The following is an 18870-nucleotide window of genomic DNA, read 5'->3' on the forward strand; positions in this document are numbered from 1 at the left end:
ATCCACCCATCCATCCATCCAATCATCCATCCTTTCATCCACCCATCCATCCATCCATCCATCCACCCATCCATCCAATTATCCCACCCATCCATTCATCCATCCATCCATCCAATCATACATCCTTTCATCCACCCATCCATCCATCCATCCACCCATCCATCCAATCATCCCACCCATCCATCCACCCATCCATCCATCCAATCATCCCACCCATCCAATCATCCATCCATCCACCCGTCCATCCATCCATCCATTCATCCAATCATCCATCCATCCACCCATCCATCCACCCATCCAATCATCCATCCATCCATCCATCCAGCCATCCATCCACCCGTCCATCCATCCATCCATCCATCCATCCATCATCCAATCATCCACATCCACCCATATATACATCCATCCATCCACGCATCCCCCCATCCAATCATCCATCCACCCATATATCATCCATCAATCCATGCACCCACCTATCCAATCATCCATCCATCCATCCATCCATCCATCCATCCACCCATCTATCCATCCATTCATCCAATCATCCACATCCACCCATATATCCATCCATCCATCCATCCATCCATCCACGCACCCACCCATCCAATCATCCATCCACCCACACAAACCATCCATTCATCCATCCATCATCCAATCTTCCACCCATATATCCATCCATCCATCCATCCATTCCTCCAATCATCCATCCATCCACCCATCCATCCATCCATCATCCAATCATCCACCCGTATATCCATCCACCCGTCCGTCCGTCCATCCATCCATCCATCCATCCATCCATCCATCCATCATCCAATCATCCACCCATATATCCATCCATCCATCATCCATCCATCCACCCACCCACCCATCCAATCATCCATCCACCCACACATCCATCCATTCATCTATCCATCCATCTATCCACCCATCTATCCACCCATCCATCCATCCATCCATCCATTCATCCACCCACCCGTCCATCTATCTATCCATCCATCCATCCATCCATCCACCCATCTATCCATCCGTCCATCCATCCATCCACCCACCCACCCATCCAATCATCCATCCACCCATCCATCCATCTATCCATCCATCATCCAATCATCCACCCATATATCCATCCATCCATCCATCCATCCTTCCATCCACCTATCTACCCGTCCATCCATTCATCCACCCACCCGTCCATCTATCCATCCATCCATCCACCCATCTATCCATCCATTCATCCACCCATCCGTCCATCCATCCATCCATTCATCCACCCATCCGTCCATCCATCCATCCAATCATCCACCCCTGTCAACTGTACAGCATATTAGGATTTTTATTTTTTTATTATTTTTATTTTATATAAAAATTGTAAGCATACGCTTTTTTTATACTTTTTTTTTTTTCATTTACTTCTTTTTAGGGAAGAAAACAAAAATAATATGTCACAAAGCTGGAATTCAGTGTAATTTTGCCACTCCTGCCAACTGCAGATAACTTCACTTTTGTATTTGATTTAAAGTTATAATTGTCAAATTTTAAATGTAATACCATTAAATATACAGTATTTGATGTGTTTTCCGTATCATAATAGATTTATAGTCTATCAAATGCATAAACTTTGGAAGAGCCACTCCAGCCGTGTCACTGTCACTTGCGTCTCTGACAGTCGATTGGCAGGATTAGAGGATTTTCTGTCTTTTTCTTCTCCAACTTCAATTCTATTCGATTGCGCAGGATTAGCAAATAAATCCCTGGCCGTAAGCTTCAAGAAGACTTGGGCACAGTTCAGGCTCTCATCTTCTCATCCGCCCCGTCTCTCCCATAATCCTGTTTGTAACCCTTGGCCGCTCACAGGAAGGCAGGCACACAGTTAATATGACATCCCTATAGAGCGGCTCAGGGTTAATAGAATATATTGAGTTCCTGACTCTGTCGACAAACGCTCTTATCCAACATCTATGAGATATGAAGGCAGACTGTTCTAAAAAAATTTCCCAGATTCAGATACTTATGCATGATGAGCTTAAGAGATTTTAAATAGTCTTCCACAGCATCTGCAGATGTCTTCTGTGCCATTTATTGCACCAAAATTACACCATATGGCACATTGCTGGTGATTATTTGCATTCTTTTTAAAATATTTTAATATGTTTCTTATTGCTATGAAAAGAATTTCCTTCCTAAATTCTTTAAACCTCCTCAGACTGGCTTGATTTAAGAGCCAAACACAATGGAAATCCATCCAGCATTTGGCAAGGGTTAATTTTGAACCCTAATTACTAAAAATGATTTAAAATGTGTTTCTTCTAGTACATATTAGCCGAAATAAATTGGACTGATATGTCATCTTTTTTTCAAGGCACTTTGAAATACAATTTCACATTTCCAAAACCTTCACTTCCTGTTCATGATGGTGTTTGAACTGTCCGTTCACCTGTTTGTTCTGTTCTCTCACCAGTTGCTCAGAAAGAGGCACATAGGAAATGACATCGTCACCATCGTGTTTCAGGAGCCCGGTGCCTTGCCCTTCACACCCAAAAACATCCGGTCCCATTTCCAGCATGTGTTCGTCATCGTTAAAGTTCACAATCCGTGCACTGAGAATGTCTGCTACAGGCAAGTGATGAAACATCTGTCTGAGAGTGATGCCTATGTCGTAAATTAAGAGAAAGGAAGTTATTGAATGTACCATTGATGTCTGTTGCGTTAAATGGAGCTTAAGAACCTACATTAAATGCTGGAGGACCTAAAGGAATCATGTGTCTAAATGCTTGGCTTGTCTGTAATTTGTGATCTTCTGTGTAAAAGCAGTGCTAAAGGCTGTTTGAGTCATTTCATTATTACAATTAAAGAGTAAATTCTGTCCGTATTGATTCATCCACATGCCTTTCCAAACCGCTTCCTTTCATCCATGGAACACAAATTGAGAGATTATAAAGAAGATTTGAGCTTTTTCTCATGTAATGAACCTTCAGAAACCAGTGGCTGTAGAGCCTAAAAAGGTACTTAAAAATGAAGAAGCTTAAAGTACTATTAAAACAGTCAATATGACTCCTGTTCTGAAATCTTCTGAAGCCATACTGTAGATTTGTACAAGGAACAAAGCTAATGTTAAGTTATTGTTAACTCGAGCTAAAACTATTAAAAATAATTTCATGGAAGTTGAAATAAAGCTGATATAAAATATAAATATTAGATGAAAAACCTTAAAAACTTAAACTTGAAAAGTCTTCAGACTAACATAATGGAAATTCATCCAGCATTTCAAAACTTGTATCACAAACAGGGGCCAACTTTTTTTTTTACCACACCTTTTAGTTATATGTGTATGTGTGTGTGTATGTGTGTATAATATATATAATATATATATATATATATATATATATATATATATATATATATATATATATATATATATATATATATATATATATATATATATATATATATATATATATATATATATATATATATATATATATATATATATATATATACAGTGGTTACGGAAAGTATTCAGACCTCCTTAAATTTTTCACTCTTTGTTATATTGCAGCCATTTACTAAAATCATTTAAGTTCTTTTTTTTTTTCCTCATTAATGTACACACAGCACCCCATATTGACAGAAAAACACAGAATTGTTGACATTTTTGCAGATTTATTAAAAAAGAAAAACTGAAATATCACATGGTCCTAAGTATTCAGACCCTTTGCTGTGACACTCATATATTTAACTCAGGTGATGTCCATTTCTTCTGATCATCCTTGAGATGGTTCTATACCTTCATTTGAGTCCAGCTGTGTTTGATTATGCTGATTGGACTTGATTAGGAAAGCCACACACCTGTCTATATAAGACCTTACAGCTCACAGTGCATGTCAGAGCAAATGAGAATCATGAGGTCAAAGGAACTGCCTGAAGAGCTCAGAGACAGAATTGTGGCAAGTTTTATATATATATATATATATATATATATATATATATTGGCCAGGTGCCAAATAAGAGTAAAATTAATAAATTATGAATAATAATAATAATAATAATCCATTTTATGTTGCTAAAAATACTGCAAAGTACATTTTCACAGCCTGTTAAAAATATTTATCACAATTTTAAACAGGCTGTGAAAATGTATTTTGCAGTATTTTTAGCAACTTAAAATTTATTATTATTATTATTATTATTATTATTATTATTATTATTATATTTGTTTAATTTCTTTTAGTACATATTAGCATATATATACATATATAAAACTAATAAAAATGACAAAAGCACAACAAAATTACTAAAGCTTAAATATAATTATCAGATGAAACAATAGAAATGTAGAAATGCAAAAAAAAAAAAAATTGCCTTGGCAACTAACTGAAATAAGTTTAAGTTGAAGTTTATAATAACTAAAAATACAACTGAAAAAAAATAAAGATATATTGAAATGTTAGAAAATAATACAATGACAAAATTACCAAAACGTAACTTAAAATGAAAATGGAATCTAATATAACGGAATATAACAATAATAAATACTATGATAGTATACAATAATATTGAATTAACACTCCTTGACAGCAAACGCTGTTGCTTCTTGTAACATAAAAGTCTGAAAATGTGAATATGCACTTGTTTTTTCAGTAAATAACAATATATTTCAGTCGGTTCATCACAAAAATCTGACTTCAGAAAATGAAATTTGGCCCACAAGTCATATGGAGTACTTTAATGGTGCATGTCCATGTTCACTGCCGATTTCATTGTGAAATTTCTTCAAAACGTCTCCTTTGTCTTTCATGGAAGATGGAAATTACAGATTTTTGCAATGTCTTTGAAATGTTATGAGATCTGTGAAGTGCATCTTGAGCAATATGGTGAATTGTGAATTGCATTAGCGACACCAGACACTCCAATCTCTCTTTGTGACCTTTGCAGCGTTGCAGTATCCAGATCGAAAGATGTGCCTCCGTTCGGCCCTCCCATTCCTAAAGGCGTGACCTTTCCCAAGTCAGCCGTCTTCAGGGACTTCCTGCTGGCTAAGGTGATCAACGGGGAAAATGCGGCGCACAAATCCGAGAAGTTTCGTGCCATGGCGACCCGCACGCGACAGGAGTATCTCAAGGACCTCGCGGAGAACTTTGTGAGCACGACGACGGTGGACTCTGCGGTGAAATTCAGCTTCATCACGCTGGGAGCCAAGAAGAAGGAGCGCGTGAAACCGCGGAAGGACGCCCATCTCCACAGCGTGGGTGCCGTCACCTGGAGCGTGGTGGCCCGAGATTTCGGGCAGTCGGCGGACGTGGAGTGCCTGCTGGGGATTTCCAACGAGTTCATCGTGCTGATCGAGGAGGAGTCCAAGAATGTGATTTTTAACTGCTCCTGTCGGGATGTGATTGGCTGGTCTTCAGGCATCATGAGCATCAAGATCTTCTATGAGCGTGGAGAGTGTGTGATGTTTTCTGCGCACGACAACTGTGGAGAGGACATTAGAGAGATCGTACAAAGACTTGAGGTAAGAACATTGTTGGGTTTCTTGATTATAATTTGACTTTTTTAACTTTAGTTAGTGTGTAATGTTGCTGTTTGATCATAAACAACATCTGCAAAGTTACGACGCTCAAAGTTCAATGCAAAGAGAGATATTTTCTTTTACAGAAATCACTTTTTAAGGACTACAACAAATGGCTGGTAGGGACTACAACGAGCTTCTTCCTGGGTTGGTGACATCACAAACCCTAAAATTTACATAAACCCCGCCCCCGGGCTGCTTTAGAGAAGAGGAAGAGTTGTTGTAGTAGAGTGTTGTTGACATGCCGTCATTTTACACCAAACGAGGGTCAATTCAACACAAAAGATGAACATGACGGCACATGCTAGTGGATGAGTTGAATCAACTCCACAGCAACTACATCAATTTATCCACTAACCATTCAGAAACGTCTAAAAGTTGTAGCTTCTTCCTGAGTCTCTCCATCAGTGTCGACTCCGGTTTGAACAATGTAAGGCTGAACACTTTCCTCATTTTGGCTGCGTGAGATTCTCCAGTTTTGTTGTTGTTGAGCTGTTAAAGCTCCGCCCTCTTTTGGAAAGGGGGCGGGAGCAGCAGCTCATTTGCATTTAAATGGACACACACAAAAAACGGTGTGTTTTTGCTCACACCCAAATATGGGCAAATTTGACAAGCTATAATAAATGATCTGTGGGGGATTTTGAGCTGAAACTTCACAGACACATTCTGGGGATCTTGTGAAAAGGGGCATTATAGGTCCCCTTTAACTACCTGCTTTAATTGATAATTCCCACCGTGCACTGTGTTTCCCTAGGTATAATTACTTAATTTTATTATGTATTTCGTTTGCATATATATTTAGACATTATCAAAGACTGCTTTTTGTCACAGTTTAGATTTTATTTATTTGTTTACCTTTCAAGTAGTGTGCAACATAGCTGTATATGAATGTAAAATGAAGTTATTATTTCCTAAAAGAAAGAACTAATTCTGAACTGCTGAAACGAGTCATTAGTAATTCTAGTCTTATTTCCTATGTAGGTTTGTAACACATTTGCATAATGCCAGCCTATGGTTTTCATTGGCTGCTTGCAAACAGCGTCTGCTTTGCCCCGCCCACAAACACTGTAGTTGTATCTGAGGCCTGGCGATTACTCCGTTATATGGATTTTACTGTTGATGATTTGACATGAGGATTGTGTTACCATAGGATAAGGACTCATGCTGGAATTGATACTGTAAAACAGAAGCCATTGTTGCTGTTCGTATCAATGTGTGGAAGAGCTGAAATTCAGATATGATAATGGGCTTTTGGTTTCTGACACGTGCTGTAAGCAGTTGACCAATCACAACAGACTCGGCCATCTGACCAATCAGAGCAGAGTATGCTCTCGGAGAAGAGGGGTTTAGAGAAACTGAATCCTTTATTGAACCATTTCTGTCACTCTGAGAAAAGAAGTGATGCTGCAATATATAATACTGAAGATTGAAGTGTTTTTTAAACCTGTTGCAGGAGACTCCAAAACAAAATAGAGCCTTTAAAATAGCATAATTTAATGAATGATCAAACCACTAAAGTGTGGTCACATTTACCATTGCTTTGATTTCACAAATAAAATGCCATTTCAGTTGGAACCAGTGCAGCGAAATTCGCATTGGGATCAAATTTGGTGAACTTTGACATGCAAATGTGCAGTGGAGACCAATAGAAGACTTTCTGATTCCTCAGTGACGTCTTTGTGGGTGGAGATTCGCAACTTGGCAACTGAGTTCAATACTGCAAATATCAGCTGCGTGATTGTTTTTATTGTTGCAAAATGTAGAATATATTATCACTCAACTCTGATCTGCTAAATGCAAGTGTAAGATATTAAGATATTAAGATATTATGAACATTAACATCATGATTTTAAAGCTGCTTAGAAACAATGTAATGTGAAAATTGAAAAATAACATCTTAAAGACTCCAAACGTTGGAACAGTAGTGCATGTTTAATTTAATCATTTAAACTAGCAACCAAAACTCCCATGATGCCCAGTTCCTGTTCATTTATTTGATGTGTCTTCAGGATACCTCCATACAGATGTCTATCTTCTCATCTCAGTCCTTTCGCTTTTACTAAAACATGCTAATTCTTTTCCTCCCTTGGCTGGAGAAGTAAGTCTGCTTCCACTTGTGGTCGTGTTATCTCGGGTAACGGTCTAATTATTTCTTAAATGACTATTCTTCGGGGATGTTCAGGCTTAGTCTTTTATCAGAAAGCAGTCTGTAATTACACATTTCCGTCGTCTTGATGTACATATGTTCATGACTACCTGTGAAGAACTGGGCTTGATGAAATCTGAGAAGTCATCATAATCTTCTTACAAGATTTCTCAGAGGGATGGAGTAATATCGATGGCCAGAGTGTTTGACCGGTGCGGGTGTAGTGTTACTCTTGGCGGTGGTCCTGATCTATGTTCTTGGCTCTTGTCAATGCCCAAGCCAGTTAAACTCACTCGGGTCTATCAGTATTTGGCTTTCAGATGCCGTGTAGGCTGTAGTAGCTTCTTGGATATCATTTCCCATATATAACCTGATTCAAAGGCTCCCTCAGTCCCTGTGGACCTTTTCTAGTCCACATTTTGGTGACGTAATGCTGCATAGACTGTTGGGAAGACGCTGCAAGAAGAACGAGACGTGGCGCAGTGGTCAAAGATGTCAGTTTAGAGCATGTTTCAGGTATTTTAATAACATTTAAAATATTTCAATATTTATATATATTAGTATTTGTATTATATTTAGTGCTGTAAAATCAACCAATCACGATTTAATCATATTAACAAAAGTTTGTAAATAATATACAGTATATATATATATATATATTTGTACGCACACACACACATGCACATATTTTATATTTACAAACTTTTATGTTAGATAATCACGATTAATCGATTTGAAAACACTAATTATATTATATATGTTTTTAGCTAATATATTACATGAAATATAATAATCTTTATATAATTGTACTTATATTTTATAATTTATTAATTCATATATCAGTTTAGTGTATGTTTTAGGTATTTTTAAAACATTTAAAATATTTCAATAATATTTGTTTATTTTTTTTAAAATAATTTATTAAAAGAAATATAAATATTTATATATGAATTATTATTAGCATTTGTATTATATTTAGTGCTGTCAAAATCAACCAATCACGATTTAATCATATTAACAAAAGTTTGTAAATATACAATATATATATATATATATATACACACACACACATATTTATGATATGTTAGATGTGAAAACACTAATTATATTATATATGTTTTTAGCTAATATATTACATGAAATATAATAATCTTTATATTATTTTACTTATATTTTATAAATAATTTATTAAAGCATATATATGCATGCATTCAATTAATTGAAAATACAACAATATATTATATGATATAATATATTAATATATAATGTTATATGATTTTAAAAAAATCATTTATTGAAAACAAATATTTATTTATTTATAAATTGCATATATCAATTATTATTGGTGTTATCTAATTAGTCTAGGAAAAATCAAACTTAAGGCTTTTTTATGACTTTCTGTTAAATTTATATAGGATGGATAGTCAGTGGGTCAACATACCATGTGAAGCAGTTTTTGTGCCGGGAATGTGCCAATGATGCCTTAAAATGCTGTCTAGGTAGACTGCACACTATGTTTTGGAACAGAGCTATTGATTTACTGTGAGGTTTCCTTGTTTATCGTCAGCGAGGACATAGAAAGGCAGAGAAAGCTGTAATATGATGCTGTGACTGATGAGCTCCGCCAGGTTACCTGGATGGTTTGGGGACAGGGAGATCTCCAGGGATTAAGTGCAAGTGGGATTAGCATCACTCCTGTTTTTGGCCTCGTTTCCTAAAGGCGTTTTGTGTACTCGGGACTGCAAATGCTGTCAGACGCGACGCTCCCAGAACAGATGTTTCTCATTCGGGAGCCGCTCAGAGTCATTATGAAACAAGCCCCGTGTCACCTGTCTGAGCGGTTAGTTGATTTGATGGAGATTAGATATTCCCCGGTTAGTGACACAATGGGATTGCGTTCATGTTAGGACACCAGCATCTTTATTTAGGAGATGCGCACAGCAAAGCAGAGTAGGAATGTCAACTGTCTGATTTTTTTGGGAATTTGTTAAATTTACCATTAATTTAGTACCATCAATGTTCATTAAGAATGCATATACAATTTTTTTCTAGAATGCTTATATTAATATTATGAAGTAGCTATTGGAGTAATTACTTTTAACATTGAATTTTCTTTGTAAACATCAGCCTCATTAAATGAAGTCTCTCTCTCTCTTTGTGTGACTTTAGAGTGTAACCCTCCTTCAAAGTCAACGCACCGCAGGTCGGCACACAAGCTGAGGGTGTCCTTGTTTCTTAGAGCAGCCCCCCCCCCCTCCACATGCATCTCATACTGCGACAGACGAGCCAAACGGTCTCACCTCAGGGGCTCGCAGCGCTGCGACTGTGTGTGTGTGTGTGTGTGTGTGTGTGTGTGTGTGTGTGTGTGAGGTCTGAGCGTAAGGAGGAAAATGACATCCTGTACCTGTAGAGCATCCAGCACTGCTCCTGGAGGACGAGATAAATTTGCATATGGGATGAGCCAATGAATATCAAGGACGGGATAGGTCTGATCGCTACTTATGCTAATCATGCCCTCTTATTTGACTTCCTGTGTCTGCTTTACTGCAACAAAAACTGTGCCAGTGAGCAGTTAATGGTGCTGTGAGCGATTTGAACATTTTGCTTATTTTCACTAGACACTGTTCTGGAAGAATGGATAGATAGATAGATAGATAGAACGATAGATAGATAGAACGATAGATAGATAGATAGATAGATAGATAGATAGATAGATAGATAGATAGATAGATAGATAGATAGATAGATAGATAGATAGATAGAACGATAGATAGATAGATAGATAGATAGATAGATAGATAGATAGATAGATAGATAGAACGATAGATAGATAGATAGATAGATAGATAGATAGATAGATAGATAGATAGATAGATAGATAGATAGATAGATAGATAGATAGATAGATAGATAGATAGATAGATAGATAGATAGATAGATAGACAGAACAATAGATAGAACGATAGAACGATGGATGTATGGATGTATAGATAGATAGATAGATAGATAGAACGATAGATAGATAGATAGATAGATAGATAGATAGATAGATAGATAGATAGATAGATAGATAGATAGATAGATAGATAGATAGATAGATAGATAGATAGATAGATAGATAGATAGATAGATAGATAGATAGATAGATAGATAGATAGATAGATAGAACGATAGATAGATAGATAGAACGATAGATAGATAGATAGAACGATAGATAGATAGATAGATAGATAGATAGATAGATAGATAGATAGATAGATAGATAGATAGATAGATAGATAGATAGAACGATAGAACGATAGATAGATAGATAGATAGATAGATAGATAGATAGATAGATAGATAGATAGATAGATAGATAGATAGATAGATAGATAGATAGACAGAACAATAGATAGAACGATAGAACGATGGATGTATGGATGTATAGATAGATAGATGGATAGATAGATAGATAGATAGATAGATAGATAGAACGATAGATAGATAGATAGAACGATAGATAGATAGATAGAACGATAGATAGATAGATAGATAGATAGATAGATAGATAGATAGATAGATAGATAGATAGATAGATAGATAGATAGATAGATAGATAGATAGATAGATAGATCGATAGAACGATAGAACGATAGATAGATAGATAGATAGATAGATAGATAGATAGATAGATAGATAGATAGATAGATAGATAGACAGAACAATAGATAGAACGATAGAACGATGGATGTATGGATGTATAGATAGATAGATGGATGGATAGATAGATAGATAGATAGATAGATAGATAGATAGATAGATAGATAGATAGATAGATAGATAGATAGATAGATAGATAGATAGATAGATAGATAGATAGAACGATAGATAGATAGATAGATAGATAGATAGATAGATAGATAGATAGATAGATAGATAGATAGATAGATAGATAGATAGATAGATAGATAGATAGATAGACAGAACAATAGATAGAACGATAGAACGATGGATGTATGGATGTATAGATAGATAGATAGATAGATAGAACGATAGATAGATAGATAGATAGATAGATAGATAGATAGATAGATAGATAGATAGATAGAACGATAGATAGATAGATAGAACGATAGATAGATAGATAGAACGATAGATAGATAGATAGATAGATAGATAGATAGATAGATAGATAGATAGATAGATAGATAGATAGATAGATAGATAGATAGAACGATAGATAGAACGATAGAACGATAGATAGATAGATAGATAGATAGATAGATAGATAGATAGATAGATAGATAGATAGATAGATAGATAGATAGACAGAACAATAGATAGAACGATAGAACGATGGATGTATGGATGTATAGATAGATAGATAGATAGATAGATAGATAGATAGATAGATAGATAGATAGATAGATAGATAGATAGATAGATAGATAGATAGATAGATATCAAAACATTTTTTTGAAGAACAGTTCATGTCGAATCAACATTGGACCGCATTCACTTTTTCATGGTTTGGCCAAAAATCAGTACGACAATCTCTCAAAGTGTTTTACCAGGATATGTTTTTCCAGAGGGCTGCTGGGATCTGGAGCGTGTGCACGTCTGTTCTGGACGAGATGCTGTCGCTCGGCCCAGAATCTGTCAGAAGGCACAGGTCTGGCCCCCGGCCCATCTGGGTCTCTACTGTCCCGTTTCACCATCTGTGGTGCACCTCCAAAGTCCTGGCAATGAGACCCGCACGCCTCACATCTGCAGACTTATTCTGAGCAGCTTCATTTAGGCTGGGTGGGACGTTTACTCACTTTACTTCTATTTGCATGTAGATTTGGCTGTTCACAGCAGTCCTCCTCATCCTTACACTGTAGCGCAATTGTTTTCTCTTCAATTTTAAAGAGCTTGCCGTGTGAACAAACTTTGAGTTTATATTGTAAGACATTTTTTGCTTATATCTATTGGTGCATTATCCTGCTGATACACTTGCTGATACAATGACTGAAGTATTAGGTGAAGCTTTTTTTTCAGTGAAGATTGGCCACGAATCGGTGCATGTAGACGTTAAATCTCCCAACACTATATTGGCAGTGTTTCAGTTTATTGCCCAACACCTGTATAAGTTGAGATCGACTGATTATTATAATTTTGGTCTTTATTTTGTTTTCATTGAGCACAAAAAATGATACGGAAAACTTGTGTCCCAGCTAGCAGGGGATGTTCTGACAAGGTTCTCTCAAAGTTATGAACAAACATTCTTCCAGTAACATTGATGGAACGTATAGAACTCGCAATTCTGACTTTATACTTTGCAATTCTGACTTTATATCTCCAAGTCTGACTTTATATCACGCAATTCTGACTTTATATCACGCAATTCTGACTTTATATCTCCAAGTCTGACTTTATATCAGGCAATTCTGACTTTATATCAGGCAATTCTGACTTTATATCACGCAATTCTGACTTTATATCACGCAATTCTGACTTTATATCTCCAAGTCTGACTTTATATCAGGCAATTCTGACTTTATATCTCGTAATTCTGACTTTATATCTCCAAGTCTGACTTTATATCTCCAATTCTGACTTTATATCACTCAATTCTGACTTTATATCTCGCAATTCTGACTTTATATCTCGCAATTCTGACTTTATATCTTGCAATTCTGACTTTATATCTCGCAATTCTGACTTTATATCTCCAATTCTGACTTTATATAAGGCAATTCTGACTTTATATCTCCAATTCTGACTTTATATCACTCAATTCTGACTTTATATCACGCAATTCTGACTTTATATCTCCAAGTCTGACTTTATATCAGGCAATTCTGACTTTATATCTCGTAATTCTGACTTTATATCTCCAAGTCTGACTTTATATCTCCAATTCTGACTTTATATCACTCAATTCTGACTTTATATCTCGCAATTCTGACTTTATATCTCGCAATTCTGACTTTATATCTTGCAATTCTGACTTTATATCTCGCAATTCTGACTTTATATCTCCAATTCTGACTTTATATAAGGCAATTCTGACTTTATATCTCCAATTCTGACTTTATATCACTCAATTCTGACTTTATATCTTGCAATTCTGACTTCATATCTCGCAATTCTGACTTTATATCTCGCAATTCTGACTTTATATCTTGCAATTCTGACTTTATATCTCGCAATTCTGACTTTATATCTCGCAATTCTGACTTCATATCTCGCAATTCTGACTTTATATCTTGCAATTCTGACTTTATATCTTGCAATTCTGACTTTATATCTCGCAATTCTGACTTTATATCTCTCAATTCTTACTTTATATCTCTCAATTCTGACTTTATATAGCAATTCTTACTTTATATCTCCAAGTCTGACTTTATATCAGGCAATTCTGACTTTATATCACGCAATTCTGACTTTATATCTCCAATTCTGACTTTATATCTCTCAATTCTGACTTTATATCTCTCAATTCTTACTTTATATCTCTCAATTCTGACTTTATATCTCTCAATTCTGACTTTATATAGCAATTCTTACTTTATATCTCCAAGTCTGACTTTATATAAGGCAATTCTGACTTTATATCACGCAATTCTGACTTTATATCTCTCAATTCTGACTTTATATCTCTCAATTCTGACTTTATATCAGGCAATTCTGACTTTATATCACGCAATTCTGACTTTATATCTCCAATTCTGACTTTATATCTCTCAATTCTGACTTTATATCTCTCAATTCTTACTTTATATCTCTCAATTCTGACTTTATATAGCAATTCTTACTTTATCTCGCAATTCTGACTTTATATCTCACAATTCTGACTTTACATCATGGCAGAAACTAGTTTCCAAAAAATAGGAAAATGTGATCATGAGCGCTAAAACAAAACCTCAGTTCACTAGCTGTCTGCATGTATCTTTCTCTCACACGTTGGTCTAGGAGATCCTCAGTGTTGTGAAGCGGATTACGGGACGAACTGACAGCACTTACTCTACATTCCGCAGCGTCTGTTTCAGCACCTTCTCAGCGTGCAGATCTGTGACTGTTGTGCTTCACGGGGCTTTTACCGCAGTGAATTTAAGAGCTGCTGAAGCCTGTGATGTAATGTGAAGCACTCGGGCAGACAGATTGCTCTCTTTAAAGAAGTTTAACAGAGAGACAGACACTGTGTGGGAAGACCGGGAAAAGACAGCCGAGAGCTCATCCTCCCTCAGAGGATTACCGCAGCACAGCTTTTAGTTTCTCACAGCTCACTTGATGCTTCTAACTAGTGTCTGAGAGTTTGTTTGTTTGTCTTATAAATCTCTGATGCTAATTGACCAGCAGTCCTTCTGTGTCGCGTTGATCCGTCTAAAGCACAAGGTTGGGCTGTTTTAAAGTCAACTTCAAATCAAAATGTATCCAAATTTTGCTTGTTTGATACACATTCCTGGCCTTCTAATTTTTGCCCCACACATATATATATATGTGAGTATGTGTGTTATTTATTTATTTATTTGCTATACATTTTATTAATTATATATTTACATAACATTTGATTTTTAAATCATAGCAAATTTATCATATGTTTTCTGGTCTTCTAAGTTGAATAACCTTTTGATTGTAACTATATGTAAATGAAGATGAAGTAGTACTAATATTTTGTTTGCTTTCAATAAAATAACTAATAATTTTATAAATAACTAATTTTTTTAAATAAATAATTTTTATATGAATGGATATCAGTAAAAAATAAAGTCAGATTTTAGTCACATTTTGGTCTGTTTTTTTGATGTGCAATTTTGATGCTTTCAATGAAAACAGACTCAGGCTGTTGTGTTTTCAGGCCTCATCCAAACTAATAGGTCGGTCATTGAATCAGGGGCTTTAAAATGCTATATAATTGCTAACAAGTGCAAATCAAGTTCTCGGTGACTCACTCTCACTAGCTCGGCTTATTACAGTAAAGCTTTTAAGACGGATCAGCCTCTTCTCAGAGTTACTGACTCACTCATGACCAAACCTCACACTCCTGTGACCTTTCTCTCGGTGGCTTCTGACTCCGTTGAGTAATGAAATGCACATTCACTAAGTAATACACTTTCTTATATGTCCTCTTAACCCTTCACCTGCCCATCCATTGTAGTTTTAGACCATAGTTCCCGTTAAGAGCAGTGATGTGCTGCTGATTTGGAGATCAGTTCTCGCTAATGCTGTCTAATGATTGAATGAGATTGTGTGATGGCGTAGTTTCATGTGACTGTACAAGTGTGCTTCGCTGCACATAAACATGAGTGACACAGTCATCATATCAGAATGACATGTTTATACTAGATTAATGCTAATTATTACACCCATTAGCAGTCCAAAGAAAAACAGTCAAACCAGTTCAAAATGGGCAGGTCTGTAACGCTGTGATTTGAAGGACACCACTCCTTAACACGCCGCTTGATTTAAGATATATTATATTATATTATATTATATTATATTATATTATATTATATTATATTATATTATATTATATTATATTATATTATATTATATTATATTATATTATATTATATTATATTATTTTTAATACTTAGGTGTTTGTTTAACTGTTTCAATTGTTATACTATGTTATATTAATATTTACAAATTGTTTATGCATTTGTAGAAGTTAAGGACTGAGGGTTAGGTGTTATCTAATCTAATATAATATAATATAATTAATATAATATAATATAATATAATATAATATAATATAATATAATATAATATAATATAATATAATATAATACAATATAATACAACACAACACAACACAACACAACACAGTATGATATAGTATGATATGTTATGTTATGTTATGTTATGTTATGTTACTTTAATTATTATATTAAATATATATTTTATTTTTAGAAGTTTAGTACTTGGGGTAAGTGTGTTTAATATATAATATAACATAACATAATATAATAAGGTATGACATAGTATGATATTATATATTATATTATATTATATTATTAATTATGTTATATTATGTTTAATACTTAGGGGTTTGTTTAACTGTTTCAATTGTTATACTATATTATATTAATATTTCCAAATTGTTTATGCATTTTTAGAAGTTAACGACTTTAGAGTTAAGTGTTTAATATAATGTAATATAATATAAAACAACATAATATAACATAATATAATAAAGTATGATATAGTGTGATATATCATATTATGTTATGTTATGTTATGTTTTATGTTATGTTATGTTATGCTACTTTAATTATTATATTCAATATATAATTTATTTATTTTTAGAAGTTTAGTACTTGGGGTTAGGTGTTTAATATAATATAACATACCATAATATAATAAGGTATGATATAGTATGATATATTATAATATATCATAATAATAATATTATAATAATAATATTATAATAATATAATATAATATAATATAATATAATATAATATAATATAATATAATATAATATAATATAATATAATATAATATAATATAATATAATATAATAATAATATATTATGCTACTTTAATTATTATATTAAATATATCATTTATTTATTTTTAGAAGTTTAGTACTAATTATTTTATTAATATTTAATATTTTTAGAGGTGTAATATATAGGGTTTTAAATATTATATATATATATTATAATGTAATAATAATTATTTAATAATAAAAAATAATAATAATAAATAATAATTTTATAATGTGTGTTAGAGGTTTGTTTAATATCTTTAATTATACGTATTCTATAATAATATTTTTAAAAATTTTTGGGGGACATTACTTGGGGTTAGAGGATTGTTCAATAGCTTTCTATTATTATATTGTGTTCATATTTTAAAATGTTGTATTTATTTTCAGACTTTTAATACTTAGTTGTTTTTCAACAACTTTAATTCGATCTGACACAAAAGTATTAAACTCTGCTTTTCTAACCTTCATAATGTTTCACTGTAAATATTTTCTTCTTGTGCTCAGGACCGAAGTCTCTTTCTCTCCACTGACTCATGGCATCTTCCAGATTTTTACTTTCTCAAGCACATTTTCCCTCGAGTGCCCTTGTCTTTATTTCCATATGAAAGGCTCTTTAGATTGAGGGAACACACTCACGCATCCGTCCGCGGCTGGATTTAAATGTTGCCGCGGGATGTTGGTTTTATCTCTCTTTTTGGCATTTTTCCCTGTTACCATCTGTCCTTCCCGTCGGAGCTACTTAAAGGAATAGTTCACCCAGAAATAACGCTGTCATTATTTACCTACTGTCATGTTGTTCCAAATATATATGACCTTTTCTTTTCTTACATGAAGCACAAATGGGAGGATTTTGAAGAAAGTCAATGCTGCTTTTTTTTTTCAGATGTGTCAAGCTTCAAAAACTAAAACGAATCTTTTATGAAGTCATATTATGCTTTTTGTGACCGATAATTTGGACTATATTGTATGAGTCCAATATTTCTAAGGCTGATTTTTCTCGATCCAGATCGTCACCCGCGGCTGCGAGACCACAGAAATGACCTTGCGCAGGAACGGTCTCGGTCAGCTCGGCTTCCACGTCAACTTCGAGGGCATCGTGGCAGACGTGGAGCCGTTTGGATACGCGTGGAAGGCCGGCTTACGTCAGGGCAGCCGTCTGGTGGAGATCTGCAAGGTGGCGGTGGCGACGCTGACCCACGAACAGATGATCGACCTGCTGCGCACCTCCATCACCGTCAAGGTCGTCATTATCCAGCCCTATGAGGACGGAGCTCCCAGAAGGTATCAGTGATCCATCATACTATCAAAGGCCATGTCTGATATTAACACCCGTCCCATGTGGAAGCAGGTCCTTTTCCTTTTTTTCCTGATTGCTGCTTTGCTTTGAAACTTACTAATTGGTCGAGTGTTGAAATGGATTTTAAAATGGTTGTGTAACTCTAAAATTATATTATATTATTTTATAGTTAATACAATAAAATATTTTATACATTTTATTTTACTATATATTTAATTTTTATTTAACATTTATTATTATTTCTAATATTATAATAATAATTTATATTATATTATATTATATTATATTATAGTTAAAATAATATTGTTACTGTGTGTGTGTGTGTGTGTGTGTGTGTGTGTGTGTGTGTGTGTGTGTGTGTGTGTGTGTGTGTGTGTGTGTGTGTGTGTATACAGTCA

At 34.5% G+C, this 18870-nt stretch overlaps 1 protein-coding gene across 6 annotated transcripts in view; it reads left to right on the top strand.

Annotated features, from left to right (window-relative positions):
- Positions 1 to 18870, top strand: part of LOC137020307 (signal induced proliferation associated 1 like 2) — a 178399-nt gene that overhangs the window by 98468 nt on the left and 61061 nt on the right. For all 6 annotated transcript variants that reach the window (XM_067385630.1, XM_067385629.1, XM_067385633.1 and 3 more), the window contains exons 7-9: positions 2459 to 2616; positions 4933 to 5509; positions 18182 to 18456. In XM_067385630.1, the coding sequence (XP_067241731.1) occupies positions 2459 to 2616; positions 4933 to 5509; positions 18182 to 18456 (1010 nt within the window). The remainder of the gene's footprint in view (positions 1 to 2458; positions 2617 to 4932; positions 5510 to 18181; positions 18457 to 18870) is intronic.

Source organism: Chanodichthys erythropterus, chromosome 5, assembly GCF_024489055.1.
Source record: "Chanodichthys erythropterus isolate Z2021 chromosome 5, ASM2448905v1, whole genome shotgun sequence".
NCBI lineage: Eukaryota > Metazoa > Chordata > Actinopteri > Cypriniformes > Xenocyprididae > Chanodichthys > Chanodichthys erythropterus.